At 43.3% G+C, this 18,973-nt stretch overlaps 4 protein-coding genes across 6 annotated transcripts; 3 read left to right on the top strand and 1 right to left on the bottom strand.

Moving 5' to 3' along the window:
- Positions 1-10,734: 10,734 nt before the first annotated feature.
- Positions 10,735-11,871, top strand: LOC132264715 (alpha-ketoglutarate-dependent dioxygenase alkB homolog 7, mitochondrial). The gene is made up of 5 exons (XM_059765005.1): positions 10,735-10,875; positions 10,932-11,116; positions 11,171-11,338; positions 11,401-11,597; positions 11,670-11,871. Exons 1-5 carry the CDS (start codon positions 10,794-10,796, stop codon positions 11,794-11,796), a joined length of 759 nt encoding a protein of 252 aa, XP_059620988.1. The 5' UTR covers positions 10,735-10,793; the 3' UTR covers positions 11,797-11,871.
- A 133-nt stretch (positions 11,872-12,004) lies between these two features.
- On the top strand, positions 12,005-13,001 carry LOC132265228 (uncharacterized). Its single transcript, XM_059765806.1, has 4 exons — positions 12,005-12,106; positions 12,172-12,431; positions 12,496-12,606; positions 12,663-13,001. The coding sequence occupies exons 1-4, from the start codon at positions 12,005-12,007 to the stop codon at positions 12,805-12,807; spliced, it is 618 nt and encodes a 205-aa protein (XP_059621789.1). The 3' UTR covers positions 12,808-13,001.
- A 57-nt stretch (positions 13,002-13,058) lies between these two features.
- Positions 13,059-13,751, top strand: LOC132265227 (uncharacterized). Its single transcript, XM_059765805.1, has 2 exons — positions 13,059-13,513; positions 13,574-13,751. Exons 1-2 carry the CDS (start codon positions 13,059-13,061, stop codon positions 13,740-13,742), a joined length of 624 nt encoding a protein of 207 aa, XP_059621788.1. The 3' UTR covers positions 13,743-13,751.
- LOC132264785 (uncharacterized) lies at positions 13,736-18,957 on the bottom strand. 3 transcript variants are annotated; one of them, XM_059765104.1, is made up of 4 exons: positions 18,886-18,957; positions 17,155-17,924; positions 14,060-16,851; positions 13,736-13,989 (listed from the first exon to the last, which is right to left on the bottom strand). In XM_059765104.1, exons 2-4 carry the CDS (start codon positions 17,912-17,914, stop codon positions 13,882-13,884), a joined length of 3,660 nt encoding a protein of 1,219 aa, XP_059621087.1. In that variant the 5' UTR covers positions 17,915-17,924; positions 18,886-18,957; the 3' UTR covers positions 13,736-13,881. The 3 variants fall into 3 exon arrangements, with proteins under 3 accessions (XP_059621087.1, XP_059621086.1, XP_059621088.1); XM_059765103.1 differs by lacking the exon at positions 18,886-18,957 and adding an exon at positions 18,442-18,716; XM_059765105.1 differs by lacking the exon at positions 18,886-18,957 and adding an exon at positions 18,442-18,716 and having other exon boundaries at positions 14,080-16,851.
- Positions 18,958-18,973: the final 16 nt, after the last annotated feature.

Below are 18,973 nucleotides of genomic sequence, written 5' to 3'. Positions count from 1 at the left end.
TAGTCTCATCAATTTGAGGTGTTTACAGACAAGAATATTGACTTTTAATTACCCCCAAACAGACTAGAGAAATTGCCTGATTAGGAGCGATTTAGTAGGATTTCAGCGATTTTTTATAGCCTGACTACAAAACTATCAATAAATAAAAGCACAATTGAAGGTTTCAATAAAATAAAGCACTTCTATTTGTGATTTTGCGTGTGTAATTTTATATCGAAACAATTGAACCTTCAAAGCACTTTTTCAACACGAATTTCAATCAAAAATCATTAAAAAGCTCAAATTGATAGAGATGAAAAATAAATCCTCATAGTTAATCACATGGAATGCATTGAATTTGAATTATTCATGATAAAAAAAAATGACTAAAATGCACTTCAAACCCATAAAGCACATTTTATGATTAAAATGTGTCGCAACGGTCGCAAAGTTTTAATAATTACCGACAAAAAAAACCCCAAAAATTCACGTGCTTCATTTGATTGGCGCCAATTGAATGCACAAATCTTCAATTTGTCTTACATTTTTGCTTAAAATTGACCCATTTTCGTCACACCTTAAAGACTTGGCTTCTCTTCAAGAACTGGCCTGAGAAAATATAGTTAAGCCAACATTCAAATTCCCTCGATTTCCCTAATTCAATCATGAGCCTTCTCCTTTCTGCAAAAACATTCTCAACTCTGAGGGGAAAAACTAGCGTGAGTTGAGAGCTTTCGCACGTAGAAAGCTTTTCAGAGATGCGAGGCACTCTAAAGGGATTTACCACAGTGGCAAAGAGTACGTGAGGCAAAAAGTACTTTAGAGAAGTCGCTGTTGCAGGTCTTTGGCCAGGGTTTTTTTGGTTTATTTGCAGCCTTCTCACTTTCCATTTCTCTCTCACTCTGAAAGTGACTTCCGGCGACCATCGTTATGCAACTTTATGACATAACATCAGTGAAACCACCCCTTCTTTGGCGCGGTGATCGAAAAGTCATTGTGGCGCGCGAAGGGAAGGAGAAGCCATCACATTATGTTGCGACACATGTGAATACGGTGCTGGAGAGTTCAATGGGTTCATTAGAGGGAGGTCACATGGAACATAACTCGAGCAGAGTGTATGAATTGGAAGAGAGAGTGGCTTGGGAAAAAGGAACGAGAGCTCTCTCACCAGTTGATTCAAGTGCCTGGTGTTTTCACACTGATACTTTTCACAGTGCCCCTCTTTGCATTTTTTAAGAACTTCGTTACCCTGAATTATACATGACGAACTCCCCCCCACGCGCGCCACCCCTCATCTGCCCATCACACACACAGCAAATGCTCTGCTGTCGTTTCTGCGATTTCACCGTGCCCCACATTTCAGCCCCCAAAGAGTGTCGCCCAGGAGAGGAAAAATAAAAGGAGAAACAAGAAGAGCGAAAGTGTGTTGTGTATATACATACCTGAAGAATCTTACAGCGATTTGTCACACATTCATCGTCCACGCAGGGTTGATACATGCCCAGAGTGATACAGTTCAGCAGGATAACCAGAATTGAGATTCGCTCGAACCACGTGTTGATGTTGAAGAAAAGTTTAACAGTGCCAAACAACGGCCCGAAGGCAATTGATGTAGGGAAAATTAATTTTCGTGACATGTTTTAATCATTCTTCCGCACGACATTTTCTCCATCTTTATGGTCGGGTGCTAAAAATTTGAAATTCAACATCACACAGCACTTGCATCTTTTATACGCCAACTCATTTATTTAAACGACTTCCATTCAACATCTTAATTCGTCTCGCTCCCTCCTTCAGACAAACTTCAACTGGCGCGTGGATGATTTTAACCGCGTGCGTCTTAACAACATTTGAGAGAGCAGAGAGTGATATAATTCCCACTTAATTCCACAACACACACTCACAACTCATGGGCGAAAACCGCTCTAAATCTTAACATCTCTAAGCTGATTTCCTTGTAGGCGGAAAATTCCTTCTGTGCTTCTCAGAATATTACACTCCCTCAAGGAGTAAGTTTTATCACGATCTTTCATCAGTCCCGGGAAAAAGTTGGCAGAGTTTCAAACTTCACCCCTCATCGAGCTGTCCATGGAATTTGAAGAGATGAATTTTAAAATAACAACCCCCAAATATGCCTCTAATGCTTGTATCACATCTCATATTAATTCCTCCATTGGCGTAGCTAAAGTTTTATTGATTCTAGACTTTAACAGCAACTTCTTGATTGCTAGATAATTGCTGGATTGCTTTGGGAGGCAATTTATCGTCCCATTTAACAATTTCAGCAATTAGCAAGAGAACAATAATGCAGAGACGATTCTCAATGTGATTATTGACTTATGTACTTGTATAAAAGAGATTATATCAGATGTTATTACGTTTTTGAATCCATTTGTGTGTTCAATATTGATCGCGAATCAAATTTGCGAATTTGTCACTCAAGATTCACTGCTAAAATCCCCAAAATTCGCAGAAATCTGATTGAAATTGCTCGTGAATCTTCCGACAGTGATTCTATGTGCTCCACCACTGAATCACAGCGAGGAACACACAAATTTCCCATTGACCCTCGAGGCTCAGGGACATAAATCCATTAATTTCCTATAGATTTGCGATAATTGAGATATACGAGGACCTACGAGAATATCATCTTATGGGAAAATTTCCATGGACGCTCCCTCAACTTTCGCCTCTCCCTCGCTTATCACAGCTCCTCTCTTTTTCCACCCTCACCCTGGCGCACGTAAAAAAAAGCATCTGCGATAGCCCCTCGCCATTAAAACTTTCCCTGGGAGAAGTGAAATGTTTTCAGTAAATTGAACACTGCGGCTCTTCTCCTCAAGCAATCTGCGCTGAATACAGCAATGAAGACATCTCTTCTCGTCTGCTCTCATTAACTGAATGTGGGTCATTGAGTGTAGTATGGATTTCACTCAACGATCTATTGAATTACACTGTAATTGAGTGCATTTACTGATTAGATTTGTTTCTGCGTACGCTAAAGGAGAGGAAGACACCTTGAACAATCCATTGTGTGAATTGTGTGTCATTTTTGTGGGTCTTTATCACAATTTACCCTCTGAGTTTTGTAGCAAAAATAGCACAACGGTGCGGAGTTCATATGGAAAATTCATTCGCGAAACATACACAATAAATTTCTATATAGACGAGATCTCAATGAATTGCAAAATTCCTCCTCATTCGCTCCACACACACACGGTTTTGTTATGGATTAAACTTCAACCGCAAACGATATTCTCTCTGTCGGTGATAAAAGAGGCATCAAAACTGCGCCGTGTTTCGGGAATTGAGAACATTAAACTTATGTATATAAAAAAGGCAAATTCAATGATATTGCGAATCATTGAAATGCAAATACTCTGTATTTTTTCATCGTCACAGGGCATGGAAAATGCCAAAAATTCATCATTGCAAGAGTGGCGAATGGAGGAGAGATTTTGAGTGGCAGCTTTGAAAAGGATATGGATTTGTGATGAGTTGCAGGCACCAATTCCTCGGCTTTGTGTCCTGAGTGAGATATTTCAGTGATATCTCCGGAAATCCTGGATATGGTAAGTTGGGCTCGCCAGACGATGACGATGTGCACGTCTCGCCATCGCTGCAAGTGCTTCCGGTGCACGATGAGTGAGAAGACATTGTGGATCTTTTCGAGATATCCGATACACTCATTGTTCACCGCCTTTTGCGCTCACGCCACAGTTTCTTCGCGCACAAGAAAATCCCATCGTCATAATTAGAATATTACTTTTTAATAAGGAACACCCACAAGATGATTAGACTCTGAGGCAAGAGAGAGCTTCTCTCTCTCTCTCTCCAACACTATGATTCCCTTTTCACGAACCAGCTATTTTCGGCAGACTGCAAAGTTTCCAACCCAAGAAAATCATCATAAGACACATTTTCACATGAACAATTGCACACCCAGAAAATTCCACCCATTGTTGTGTGCCTCACACGTGAAAAGCGCTGATCTGTGTGTGTGTGTGTGTGTGGTGTGTGCAGATCTGTGATGGAATGAGGTCAAAGGCAAAACTGTCTGATGCTCAGATTCATATTTATCCCCACAAACATTCGTTATTTATTCACAAGAGCCGCAAAAAAGTTGCTACACACCCAAAAATCCACGGAGAAATCAAGACTAAAACCATTTAAACTCCGCCACAAAAATATTACTGGTGGAATTTTCTCTCCTTCTCCTCACATGTTTTCTTTGCCAAAAAGTCCATAATAACTTCTCCTCAGCGTCGCGGCACATATGCATTGATTATGAAATGCTTACGCGATGGTCACACAGTGCCAAAAAATATACTTTTCTTTCCTCCTTCTGATGCCGCACATTATTTAGTCATGAGGTATTTCCATTCATAACACCACCCCAGGAATAAACACGAATTCCTCCCGCTTCGCGTTTGGGATTTTCTCAGTGTCAGGAATCATGTACACATATTTAACTGAATAAATCGATAAAATGTGTGAACATTTCTACTGGCTGAGACACGATGCGTGGCGGAGAGAAAATGAGGAAATCACCGTTGGAAAACACCTTGAGAGAGAGAGGAAAAGACACGAGAGAGAGAGAGTGAAGAGAGTGAGCCGAAGGAGCACTTTAACTCATGCTAATTGAGTATCTTTTATTAAGTACAACCTCGTGAAAATTACGCCTCGGGTGTTCATATTCATTTTTTATCACGAGCCAAGTCCCACTTTTCTTTATGAATTCATAATCCACATCGAAGTTATGATGGATAAACCCATTTTCTCAGAAAATGCCGCTTTCTCTCACCAGTCGATTTCAACACACCAGTCACGCGTTTGTCGTTCTTGACATAATAGTCACTTATTTGGCAGGATATTCACAAAAGGCGTCGCAGAATACCAAAACACTAGATATTTCGCGCGCCCGCAGAGACTCTTGACTGTGGATTATCGCAAAGAGAATCCCCACATTGAATACTAAAATCGCGGGATTTTACAATTTATCCTCTCGCCAAACTCCAAAAGCTCGCAACGATCATAGAGAGAGAAATTAGATACAAGACGTTGCATGGGAAAATGAATGGCTAAAGTTGCAGTCTAAATTTGGGGATTCAGTGAAAGTTTTAACGTACAAAGCAACAATTTTTGTCAGACTTCGCTAATTTTGATAATTTCAGAAAGACATTCTAACAGAAAATCTCCAGTACAGTGATTTCTCTCACTAATGCAACCCAAACTTTAACTGAAACTTCTCCGAAATCAAATTAAAAGCAGAAGAGTGAAGAAATTTCAATTACTTGATATTCTTGGCACAAAATTTGCTATAGATTACAATAATCTTCTCTAAATAGACAAAAAGATCCTGTCTAAATTTTCCCCACATGCCAAACAAGTGAGTTTCTCACACTAAAACCATCAAACTTTTCCAAATTTTAATCCCATTCGCGAAGTTTCCTAACTCTGTAACTTGCACAGGTTGTTAGTTGAATTTTTCGAGCACAATTTGCACATTCCATTGAAGTATTAAATCTCCCGTGGAATGCAATTAAAGTCGAGTAGAATTGAAGTGATCCCCAAAACACATTGCAATTCATGGCAATAAATTTATTGAATTACTTCAGTTACTCGGAATAGTAATTGAAAAAGAGTTCAAATGGCTGGTTTTCTCCTGGGCACACAAAAGAACATTTTAATCTCATCCGAAAGTTGTCGGAAAAAAATATATACTTGAGTCGTGAAACTCCCTTGTGAGTTCAATTGACATGAAAAGTAATTGAAGTGAGGGAAAGCTAGAAATGCCGGGCGCTTCTTGATAAATTGCATTCATTATAGAGAGATGGAATATATTTTATCCCACGTTGACGGATTATAGCTTCTTTTTTCCCCTCCTTTCCGCCCTCAGCTTCTTGGAATTCCCTGTTTTTTTTTCTCTGCGGCGGAAAGAAAGAGTGCTGCTGGAATGTGTTTTTTGCAATAGAGAGTAGAGAAAGTTGAATCCTTGGGGCAAAACCGCCAGCAATTCACAGGAAGTTTCACTCACTTCAATTCCTCAACTTGTGTGTGCGGGTAATTAAATTAGGAACTTTCCAAAGTTTTCTTTTAATTCGTTCTGTCGTTCATTCAGCACCACTAAATTTTTCAATCTTCAGCACTTTAAAGAGTGTTTACAAGTGGAACTGCTAATAGAAACATCTTGTTTTTCGCCTCACCATTTGTGCTCCAAACCGCGCGCTTTTCACACCACAAAAAAACACACACACACAAACGCATGAACACGTGGACAGGCAGAAGAATGGGAATTTTCTAAATGACTTTTCCCCATGAATCATGCTCTAACATTCCATAGAATGGGGCAGAAATTTGTGGGTCTAGAAAATTGTGGACTAAATTCTTTTTAAGCACAAATTTACAGCCGCCTTTTTGTGTGTGTGCGCAGTGTTACTCATTTTCATGCGAGGGAAAATGGGGCGAACAAATAGCTAACTTTGTGGTATGTATGCAATATAAAGTTGGAATTACTCGCAATATTCCATCACTTGATCAAACACTGTTCAGATAATAAGGTGACTTCAATTTTAGGCTATTCTCATAGAATTCCTGATTACAAATGAAAAAGTTGCACTAGTAATGGAAATGGGCGTGGCTTTCGAGAGGGCGGAGCTTCCGAAATGTTAGTTTTTATGCCAATGCAAATTATTATAACAAAAATATTCGTATTCGTAAAAATGTTGGTATGAGAAGAAGAAATAAGTTTTTTTCAGTTGTTATCAGTTGTTTTCCCCTTTTGCGAGGGGCGACAAACTTTCCACAGTCGTGAAGGGGAAAAAGCGTAAATTTACGGCATTAGATAAAATTTTCTGGCCAAAAAAGGACACGAGAGAAAGGAAGAGAGAGTGTGAAATAAAATATGGTCCAATTTCAGACTGTACATGAAATAATAAAACGTGTCCGGGCTGAATTGTTCAAATTGCTGGCTAGCAAATAAATTCCATGCGAATATCTTCCCCTGTTGCAACTTCCAAAGTACAATTGAGATTTTTTATCGTGATTTCTTTATTGGATCACGATTCCTTTTAATTTATTTAACTAATGGATGAGTCAGGCAAAAAGTTTCCTCTGCCAATGCTTTTTAAAGATTCATGGAAACACTTTTATCTTCTCTGTTTATCCACATGGCGATGCTGCGAAATCATGTCAGTTTGTGTTGTCCATTTAAAGCGCAATTTCAAGATGAGAAGCCTTATAATGTCTGGTGGATTTTTAAATATTTGTTCGATGAATTTTCTTTACGCATTCAAATGCTGCAAATCATTTTTCACCATCAGCATCTTGTTTGCCGTGTTTGTGTGTGTGAAGTGCTGACAAAATGGAACACAATCTGTGTGTGAGTTGCAAGAAAGTTGGGGGAAATGCCGAGAGAATATCAATCATAAAGTTATTCTGTGACATTTGTCCTGATTTCCTGGGAAATCAAACCAACAATTCCACATGAGAAGCTCTCACAGTGGATTTCCCATGAATATTTTCACAGTAATTGCGGCAAAATTAGAAACTTGAGTGAATTTCGGACGATTTTATGGTGTATTTGCAGATGAAGCAATATATACAATGTGAAATGAGGCCATCAAGAGATGCTGAACTGCAGAATGGGACAAACCATGAGCAAAACACCCGCAATTCTGCTGTTATATTGGGATCAAACAATGGTCATTCGCTCGATAGAGTTTCAATTGAGAACTAAATATCAACGTGTTATTCTAGCAATTTTGCCCGCAATTTATATGATGAGTGGGAGATTTATGTGCGTGCCAAGGAGGAGTTAATATACGATATCATATCTTGGTCACTTCCTTAATTTCTATTGAGAATCTTAACCAGTTCAAGAACGCGTCATTAAGGTAGATTTTTAAGAAATACGCCATCAATTGAATGAAAGGATAAAACGATTGATTTCTCAATGAATTGTGGAGTTTATAAACTAAAAATATAAATAGAAAATCAATTTCCTACCATTAAAACAGTGTTTCTGTGCCAAATATCCGATTATTCAAAACTAATTAAAAAGTTTACCACTAAAATTCGCTATATTTTTAGCAAAGTTGGGCAATATTTACAATTTTATGACTTGATTATGAGTTCAAAATGAACATAATCAAAGTTCAAAGTTATATTTTCAAAGCTTTGTTTCATTTTAGTGCCACTTTTTACAACATATGAGATTCAAATGCTAATTTCTGCAATTTCATGTGCAACAAAATTTGTGAAAAAGAACCATTTTGCGAGTCAAAATCACACTGAACTGTGCAACACTTCCAATTGCAATATCTCCCCCTTGGCGACTGCTTCCGCGGCTCAATTACCCTCAGAATTATTGTTCAAGTGTTTTACTGGCGCTTTTAAAGTATCATCGGTCATTTGGGCTCCTTCTGCACGTCCAAACAGCGCCCGAAGAGTGCTCAAAATCAATCTTGTTTACATGCTCGACATCCATCAAGTCCACCCTCGTCTCCAGAGCGCCGCTTGGCGGGCGGGAGGGGCGGGATGTACAAACATTTTGCATAAAATATGCCACGCTGGATTACATGCGACAGGGAGTGTAATCTTCCGACCCCACGGATCAATGTAATTTATCTTCAAGGGCGACCGGGAATTCCAACGGGTGGGATTTTCCCGTGCAGGAGCGCCACAATTGAGTCCGCAAATGGCAGGCTTTTCATCGTCTATTGAAATTTCCCGTCTCTCTCGTTCGCATTTTTCCACTCATTTTGTCATTTTATGTGCCCTTTGTGTCCACTTCTTCGCCCGAACCCCTTTTTCTGCCCTTTTCCACGTAATCCCGCAGAAAGACTTGCGTTTAGTCACGCTGCCCCGAATGGTCTGATCATTGCTCTTCGGGGAGTTCGCAAAGGCCACTGTCGAAATGCTCGATGGTCTATTAATAGCCTATTGAAAAGTTGTAGTTCGCAAAAGTATTAGGGCTTTTGGCGATTCCTGCTGTACAGCAAAATGCGTGTTTTTTCCTTTTGCCCAACAGCGCAAACGAGGCAATTTTGGGCAGTCGATTCTCATGAATCACAAAGCAATCAATACACTTATTTGTGCTTTTTGAGATAGAATTGTAGTTGAAAGTTTGGTAGAAATGGTCTATAATTAATTATCATTTATAATTAATCAACTATTAAGCTTTCCACATAATCTCGCGAACATTGCGCCGTATTACGAGAATTTATGTCGACTCTGACAATAATTATTTTCTGGATTTTAGTTAAAACCAAGGTTAAAACATATGGTACTGATGAATGCTAATTTTAGATCAATAAAATCAGCTCTTGGGATGCAATTAACTAATTGTGACAAATGTGTGGCATAAAGTGACGCATTTTTGACCTTTATTTCTACAAAGTTCAAAGATCTTTGCAAAAATGAGTGATATTTTTCCACATTCAAACATTTTACGAATTTTTTGTAGTTTTCTTAATTTTATGCTGTTTTAAAGTATTCTAAATGATCAATTTGTCATAATTCAAACTATGTTTTTTAACGTTTTAACAATTTTCAACCCAAAACTATGAATAAAAAGGATAAAAAAGCATGTTGGAAAATCTATTACTGCCACCAAAATACGTTTCCAGCCAAATTTGATCCTCTTTTAATCGAAAAAACTCTTTTTCAACTCTTTGTATCAGATCGCAGCAAGCACTTTTGCGAATCTCTTCCGCGGGAAGAGCTTCGCGTGCACCTCCTTTTCACCGATTGTGGATTTCCTCATTTTCTCACACTCCTCCGATTTGCAGCACACACGGAGCGCGCCAATATATTTTTATTTATCGATTATTAATATAAACAAAAGTGAAAATTCCCCGACAAGTTTACCGAAAATCTATTTTCGTGATATCGCGCGCGCGAGTCTTTTCTCGCAATTCGCGAGCGCCCAGAGCCACAATCTGGAGAGATTTTGTGGGGGATTGGGGAGTAGGAAAGCGCCCCGTTTGGCGGGATTTTTCACTCCCTGGGCGATAAGTAATAGTGAGCAATTTGCAGCCGAGAGGCTCACACAAGGCTCCAATTAATAATAGACGAGGGGCGTTGGAGTTTTCACTCCGTGCGTCCGGGAGGGACACAAGAAGTGGAAGAAAAATGAGACCACTTTTCGGTCAATAATCCTCCCACCGTCCTGCCCCCCATTTGCACTGTGACGACGTCTTTTTTCCTCTCCGCATCTCCCGACCGCACACACACACAGAGCGCCACGCACTCGAGGAGCTCCGCCCGAGCCCCACAGACGACGGGCACTGGTCGACAGAGTGGGGCCGCCAGGGCGCCTACCGGAAGTGCATCCCCATCGCCTCGGCCCAGCGCCGCCAAACTGGCCACAAAACACTCAAAAAACCACTGGAGAACTCAAGGAAGGAAAAAAGAGACAATTTTTTCTTTCACCCACGCACGAACAAAAACGGCCCAACTACTCGTGATGAACTTACTGCGGAGACTGTTGGAAAATCGGGGAAACTCACGACTGGGCTCCAAATTCTCATCGCGCTCCGGTGAGTGGGGGCGTCGCACATGCGCGACGGCGTCGCCAACGGAAAAGCGTCCGCCACGACAGCAACAGATGATTGTGCCTCGAGAAAATGCACGTTTTCTACGGTGGAAAATTTCCCCTTCAACCGTTTTTGGCGCGCACAAATTCGCTCTTTGAGCGCCACCAACGGCTTTTCGGACAACCTTCCGGAGTGTCCCAGAATCGTGGGACAGTCAGCTGTTTGGCGGATAGTTTGATAAGAGGCGGTAGAAGAAGGTGAGGAAAATAGTGGAAAATGGTGATGTTGAGGTGCATTATCAGCTTCAGAAGGAGCTTCTTGAAGTCAGCAATCAGGAATTGCAGAAGAAATGCCTCAAGTAAGTGATTTTAGTGCCAAACAATAGCAATTTCACTGAATCAATGAACCTTCAAGGTGCCTCAAATGTTCCTCAATTCATGGAATTCCACAAGGATTGGCCAGAAAGAGACTACAGTGACTTCCTAAGACACATGACAATCATCCCTGACTTCCTCTCTCGCGAGGAAGTCAGTAAATTCCTCGAAGAAATCGAGCCTTATCTCCAAAGGATGCGCTATGAATTCGATCATTGGGATGACGTAAGTGCTGACCATCGATTTCCTGGTCAACTTCTACACTTGAGTTAATTGAAGGCGATTCACGGTTTCAGGGAGACGGAGAGACAGCACTGGTATCCGTACAACAAGGCGACCATTGAGAGAATCCGCAATTTGGCGTTCAAAGACGAGGCTCTGCCTCACGTTCACATCCTGGATCTCGCAGAAGAGGGCGTGATCAAGCCTCACGTGGACAGTGTTAGGGTGAGAGAGTCTCTTGGCGTGATCCTTGATGAGATTGTGAGATTTTCTCCCCGGATTTGCAGTATTGCGGCTCCACAATCGCCGGCGTTAGTCTTCTGTCGGACAGCGTGATGCGCCTGGTGAGGATAGATGAGAAGAAGTACCAGCAAAATGCAGAGAGTGATTACAGGAAACAGCCGGACAAGTCTGCCGAGAACTCCACGGATCCTGGGTACTTTGTGAATATCCTCCTGCCCAAGAGATCGCTCTACATCATGAGGTAAAGCCTTGATAGTAAATTCCATTGCCAAATTGCATCCTTTCTAAGAATCTTTGATGTGATTTTATCCAGGAAAAGCGCAAGATACAACTTCACTCACGAGATTCTGGGCAACAAGGACTCATTTTTCGAGGGAAAAGCAGTGAAGAAGTACAGAAGGATTTCCATAGTGTGCAGAAATAAGCCTGAATCACAATAAAAATGTGTATTTTTAGAGAAGGAAAATTCCCAGCGTGGCCTAAAATCACACTTTTTCTGGGTTTATCAGTCACGATCAGTATTTTCGGCCTCTTGTTCTAATAGAGCAATACCGAAGATCAAATAGTGGCTTTTTGATCTTCTCACCCGCACAAATAGATCATTCTGAATAGACAATTCAGTTGCTTTCACGATCGACAGCGAGAAGCATGAAAATCGCCGCCTTTCTCGTGATCCTTTTCGCACTGGCGATCAAGAGTGAAGAGAGGCAGAAGAGATTCCTCACCTTTCCGCCCGACAGTGCGACTGGAGTGAGTTTTCCCGCTGAAAAGTGTAAATAATATTCGATAAGAAAGAGAAAATAAATCCTCTTCAGATCCTCGTCGCGATCGCCGTTCCAATTGATCTTCGCTACAGAAATGTCTTTCTTTCGTACAACTTCGAGGCGAATTATGGGATGCCAGAAGAAGCTGCAGATTACATTCCAGGACCTCTGGAGAGGCTCGAGATCGTCGATCGCGGACTGGAAGGAGACGCACAAGTGATCACGAGGAATTCAACGGTGCACAAGAGATCTTCCGGTCAATTCTTCACCAGGAGGAAAATCTACAGGACGCTGGAAAGCTATCTTCAATGGTTTGCAAGTTGTGCTGAAGGCATTCGTCGATCATGATGATCACTAAGAGATTTATCCTTGCAGTCACGGTCACAAGGGAAGAGCTTGTTTGCTCAGGACGATTTGTGAGGCCTCAGAAAGTCCTCTTCACGATAACAACGGACTTCTGGGAGATCTTCTGCACGTGATTCTCACGTAAGGATCAAATAAACCCCCACAAAAAGACTAGTGATCTTCACAACCTCTTGCAGACCCTCAACATCGGATCACGAGGATCTCCATCCGGAATACTACGCAGCTGAGGAGCTGGGACGCTCTGGGGACTGCTCGAAGTACTCCAGACACTGTCCAGAATGCATTTTGGATCTCATAAGTCGCGTTTTGCTCCAATCTTAGCTGACCTTGTCTCGATCAGTGCTCTGTCTGGACTTTTCTATTCACCCAATTATCACCTGTTGTGCTCCCGTTAGCGTGAATCAGATCTATTTATCTCTCCAGCTCTCCAGGAGTTCCCTTCTCTTCGCCCACACACACACACACACACACACAGAATCCACAGATAATTGATCGTACCGTAAATCAAATAATTGCCCACAATGTTTCGCAGATGGATTTTCCCGTCAGTCTTTTCTTCACGCCCAAGAAGCATGGATTTCACCCAATTTCTCGCCGCCCTGGCTGTGCTTTCTGGGGTTGTTTTGAGTGAAAGTGCCGCAAAAGTGCCGGGAAGGGAGAAACGATGGCTCGCCTTTCCCTACAACAGCGCAACTGGCGTTCTAGTGGCGATCGCCGTGCCGCTGATCATTCCGCACAGGAACGTCTTTGTGTCCTACAACTTCGAGGCCAACTATAATATGCCAACGGTGGCGTCAGATCTCATTCCTGGTCCTCTGGATCGCCTGGAGATCATCGAACGCAGCCTGAGATCGCCCAGTGAAGCGCTGTTCAGCAGGAAGAAAGTCTACAAGGCGCTGGAGAGCAAATTGCGATGGTCAGGCGTGAGAGGCAGAGCTTGTCTCCTGCGGGCGATATGCGAGGAAGCTCTGGAGCCGATTTGCGAGCACAACGGACTCATTGGCGACATCATTCACATCATCCTAACGTGAGGAAGTCACTGGAAGAGTTCAGTGAGATGAGAATTTAACGATGTGTTTCCTTGCAGTCCTTCAACTTCCGCTCGCGAAGATCTGCACGCGGAATTCTACCGGGCAGAGGAATTGGGCCAATCTGGCGATTGCTCAAAGTACAAACGCTTCTGTTCACACTCAATACTCGACTACATTAGCAAGAAATTTTCTGATACACACTCAACAAAGATCAACCGTCATTGATAAACCTCTTTAATTTCATCATCATCATCTCACTATTTCTCTCCTCGCCACGGAGTTCAAGAAGCTTTCAATTTTTCACGCTACAATAATAGTTATCAGTGTTTAAAAAAAAGAAAGGAATTTCACCAAATATGTGTCCTCACGCTTGAGGTTTCTTAAGAAAGTCCAAATCCACATTAACACACAGCGCCGGCCAATGCGAGAGATCATCATCAATGTACAGATCTTCCGTTTCGTGCTTGGAATCCTGCGAAAAGAACAAGACTTGTGTTGAGTGAAGGAGTCTAAATTTACAGAGGTGATCAGCAACGACTCACCTCACTGCCAGACTTCGTACCTTTCTTATTGGCCAACGCAGCGCAATTCTCCGCATCTTCGCCATCAGACTCGCCCAGACTACCATTGTATGACGTTCTCTCGCAGAAGCTCTTTTCGCGGCGCCACAGCGAGTTTTCAAAGCGCTCCAGATCCTCCTTCGTTGCGCGCCTCTGCTTCCTGATCGCCGCCTGCAGAGTGTCCGGCCTAACAATCATCATGCGTCGGCAATCCCTCTCGAAGGAGCTCTTCTCCTGCGTCTCATCCAGCGTACTGTTATTATGGTTGCCAAACTTCTCCACAATTTGCGCTGACAAATCCAGAATCTCTCGCTGAATCTCACACGATTCTTCACCACGATGTCCAATCATCTTGATCTCCATCTTGGGATTCAACGAAGCCACTTCCGCCTGATCATTCCCATTGTTCTTGAACAAATCCACGTGAATCTGACTGATCTTCTTCGTCATGAATGCCTGAAGATCCTCCTCGCTGGTGAAGGAATTGCTGAAGATCTCCTGATCATTGTGCTTCACCTTCAGATTCACATTCACCTTGCGCTCCCTGAATGAGTCATTCAGCGAGATGCTGCATGTGCTTCCACGTCGCTCATCCACAGCCACATCAGCCTGGAAAGCCTTCTCTTCCTCCGCCTTCTTCTGCATCGGATTGGTGAAATTGAAGCCCTGCAGAGCAGCATTCTGGCCAGATTCATCCGACAGGAAGTTGAAGGAACTTCCACCCGGTGAAATTGATGGTTTCTTCTCTGATAGCCAAGCATAGCGTCTCAATTTGTTCCTCCTCGCGATGTTCGTCTTGGGCAAATCACACTGTCCAACATTGAAGGAATACTTGCTAGGCGAGAAAGTCTTCTTCACCGCGTCAATTTCCTCCTCAGAAGACACATTTGTACTCCCATTGAGAATACACTTCTCCAGTCTGGCCTTCGCTCTCTCCACAAAGCCCGAATTCATGGAGACATTCTTCAGTGAATCATCCTTTGTCGACGATTCATTGGCCGCAAATTCAATCTTCTCATTCAGATTCCGACGAGATTTCACCTCATTGTCACCACCAAAGAGATCCTTGGCATTGCCAATCTCTCTGGGCTTCTTCTTCTTCGTCGTACTCGTGCGCTCCAGCTTGTCACCCTCCTTGGCCGTCTCCAGGAGCTTATTATGGAAGTCTGCATTGCTGTTGAAGATCGTCGATTGGGAGAGATTGAAGAATGTATCATTTGGCTTCTCTTCATACAGTTGAGAGTAAAGCATTGAACGCTTCTTCCTGGCACTGTCCATCAAGCTAGAGCCTGCAGATTTACCCACAGAGGCAATTGAGAGGCTCAATTCGCCGTTTGTACGCTGATTTTTGCGCTCCTTGAAATTCCCATCCAACAATTCATCCTTGCAACTTTCTGCCCTCTCAAAGAACACACTGTGATTTGCACTCTCAAGCGTGACATTGTCCAAGATGTCCTCAATTCTGGCCAAATGATAATCCTTCTTCTGCACTTTATCATTCCTCTCAGCATTCGTGATGTTCTTCATGTGCTGCGACCTCTGAATGTCATCATTCTCCATCTGCTCCTTCTCAATTCTCTTCTGATGCATAAAGCGCACATCCTCCAGGAGAGAGTCAAAGTGTGGTGGTGAGATTATTCTATCCTTGGTCCTCGAAGCCAAACCCAATGAGAATACTTCATCGAAGAAGCGACAACGCTCATCATCAATTATTGGGATTTGAGATCTTCCAGCTGCGTGAATTGTCTCCAATTCATCATACGTGTACATCACGTACGGCACGCACTTGTTCAGCATCTCCCACAGCAACACGGACAGTGAGTAGATGTCGCACTCCTTGCGCGGCACCACAAACAGCGCCCGAGACTTCACAAGTTCCGGCGCTTGATAGTAATGCAGGGAGAAAGTCTGTCTGTACGCTTGAGAATATGGCATGTGAGCTGGATCAATGAAATCCATCTTTGTTGCTCTCACAGTTGGCACAATTTTGCCACGGTGGAGATCTCGTGACATCGCCAAATACTTCTCCTTGTCCACCGTGTCACTCATTGGTGGCAAAGTCCTCGTCTTTCCCATCACAGTGAATCCATCCACGCCGTTAAAATATCCCTGACGGCCGTAAGTTTGCTCCAGTTTCTTCTTAATGTCGTACTTGACACTCGTGGCCAATTCAAAGCACATCAGTTTCACGCACACGGGATAGCGACGTGTTTTAGCGCCATAATCACGCGGTGACAAGCGCATCATCACGGTGTGACTGGAGATGTTCGAATGGATGTATTCACTTTCGTGCAAATATTGCACAGCAGATGACAATTGCTGCACAATCGTAATTGTTTCATCCACGGAAAACTCCTTGTTCTCCTTGTACAGATAGTGATTGAGTGAGCAGGTGAAAGGCTCCATCATGACATTGATCTGATTCAACTCCCTGTCCATCACCACAGCCATCAGCACGCTCACGTGCTCGTGACGCACATTGGCGAGTATCTCGTAGTCTCGCTTGCACGCCACATCGGCAGCGCCGTAATCCTCACCCTCGCCCAGTGAATACTTTCGCACAGACACCGAGGACTTCCTGAACTCACCGGCTGAGAACTCGAGCGGCGTGAGAAGAGTGCTGCCCGGCGCCGGCACACGACGGTGCACCTCATTCGCCATGCACATCGTCACAGTCTGCATTCGCATGAAGTCCTGGATGCGATTGTAGAACGGATCAAGCACGGATGTGTCGATGGTCTGCTGCTGCAAGCCCCCGAAGGACGACAAAGAGTCTGTGGAAGGAAAAACAGGGCGTAAATGCAATTGCTAATCAACAGATTATTCCAAAATCAACCATTTTAAGGCATCTTTGACTCATTATTTTCCTCTTGAAGAGGTTTTTGTGCAATCTTTTAATATTATTCAGGGATTCTTGACAAGAAAATTAACAATAAACGTCCCAAAACGTTTGTTGGATTGCAATTTGATAAGAAATTTAAGGAAATTTGACCAATATGAAGATTTCTCTCTGAGTTTCCCCTATAAATTCAATAAAATCTCTTTCAATTTCCCATCAGATTCATTCCAAAACTCACCCTTTCGCTGCTCATCTGACGAGTCGCCATCGGACTTGTCCAGGTCAGTGACGGGCACATTGTTGCGCTTGAGGTACTCATCGAGTGTGATGTCCAGATTCTGGCAGTGCTCGTTCAGGAAGCGGAATCCCTCATTGATCACTTCGTCATATTCAGCCGCATTCATCGCCGCGGGCTTCGGCACGACGTTCAGACGGCGCGGATACTTCTTCGGCGCACTCAGCTTGATGCCCGCGTCGGAATCAACGTCGAATCTCCTGTAGTTTCCACTGAAACGCGTCCCGTCGGTGTCCTCGCCGTCTTTCTCGCTCTCCATCGGCTGCAAGCAGTTCTTGGGCACTGCGCTGCTCTTCTTTGGCTTCGGCTGCGCCGGCAGAGGCGCATTGGCGTTGAAGCGAGGCGGCGGCGGCGGAGCTCTGCCCTTCCTGTGGCTCCTCGCCTTCTGGGGCTTCTTCTGCGGCATCGCCGAGCTCTTGTGCGGCGACGGAGCCAAATTGGGGATGGAGTTGGAGCGGAAGAATCCCTCAGGAGGCGTGTTGCCCTCCTCAGGAATCCGATCGTCAATCTCAGCGTACGTGGGCGAGGACTTGTCGCCAATGGAGCTGGAGCCCTTGGCGAAGAGGCTGTTCATGTTGCTCTTCTGTGAATTGCAATTCTCCTTGCGCCAATCCGTGAAGTCCTGCATCGCCTGCCGATACTGCTCGGTGCGTTGCTCATGATTATCATTCAGCACTGGAGCGCTCTCGCGACGCTTCGACATCTGCAAATCCCTGAAAAAGTCAAAAAGCGAGAACATTTGAGTTTCGCTTCTGGCGTGCAATTCCCGGAATTTGGCAGAGGTCAAAAACCCTCGCTTCACTTTCTACCTGACCCGGTCCTTCACCTCTGCCAGGTAGACAGATCAAGGGACAGAGATTGGGAATTGATGGCTTTCAAGTGCGTCTGACCCATTTTTGGGAAATACCCAGAGAATCGCCAGAGCAAAGGTGCGTCCATTCGACGCGACAATCGCACAATATTCCCGGAAACACGCATGATCGCCGGTCAGCCGCCAAAATAGACGCGGAATGCGATTCACGCGCACCCCAAACACGCAATTATGCAAACAATCCCAATAATGAAGAGTTACCTCAAATCCAAATGTAAGAAATCGAAGATAAATGAGATTTTCGTGACCATTTTCCAGGAAATGAATGGTGAAGAACAAAAATCTTCCAATGTTGCCTAAGATTTTCACCTCCAAATGCATAAAACCCAACAAAACGCTTAATTATGAGGACAAATTACCTTGCAAACTTCCTTAAGAAGTTCATTGTGATGATTTTAACACGTTTTTTCTTTGCAAAAAAGAAGAACAGTTTTTTTCGTCCAGGAAAGCCAATAACTTTTCAGTTATTTTTCACACTTTCCTCACAATGTCCAGTGCACTCGTACTACAAAATCACAACATTCACAACATACGAAGAGACTTGAAACAATTTTTAGACACGATAACACTTAGAAGGGAAAAACGCACCTCCCAAAAAATTTCAACTTGACGCTGTGAAAACCTTTACAAGAATGCGCCAAGATGGAGTACCAGAGAGAGTCGCTTGCAGGAGTGCGTCGAAGACAGACAAGAGAGCGAGAGAGAAAATGGCAAAGCTATGCCATTGGGTGGGATTAAAGGGTCATAATGTCACACAAACTCATGCGGCAGAACAGAAGATTACCATATATGGTCAAAATTACCTGTGAAAGCTGCAGAAAATCCAAAAATCTTAAGAAATGCTTGAGGTGCCTCTCTTTCGATGTTTCCTCTCTCTAACGGTATTTGCCA

Source organism: Phlebotomus argentipes, unplaced genomic scaffold (genome assembly GCF_947086385.1).
Source record: "Phlebotomus argentipes unplaced genomic scaffold, Phlebotomus argentipes genome assembly contig_2, whole genome shotgun sequence".
Taxonomy (NCBI): domain Eukaryota; kingdom Metazoa; phylum Arthropoda; class Insecta; order Diptera; family Psychodidae; genus Phlebotomus; species Phlebotomus argentipes.
Note: the sequence above shows the minus strand (reverse complement) of the source record. Positions and strands in the feature narration are given on the sequence as shown.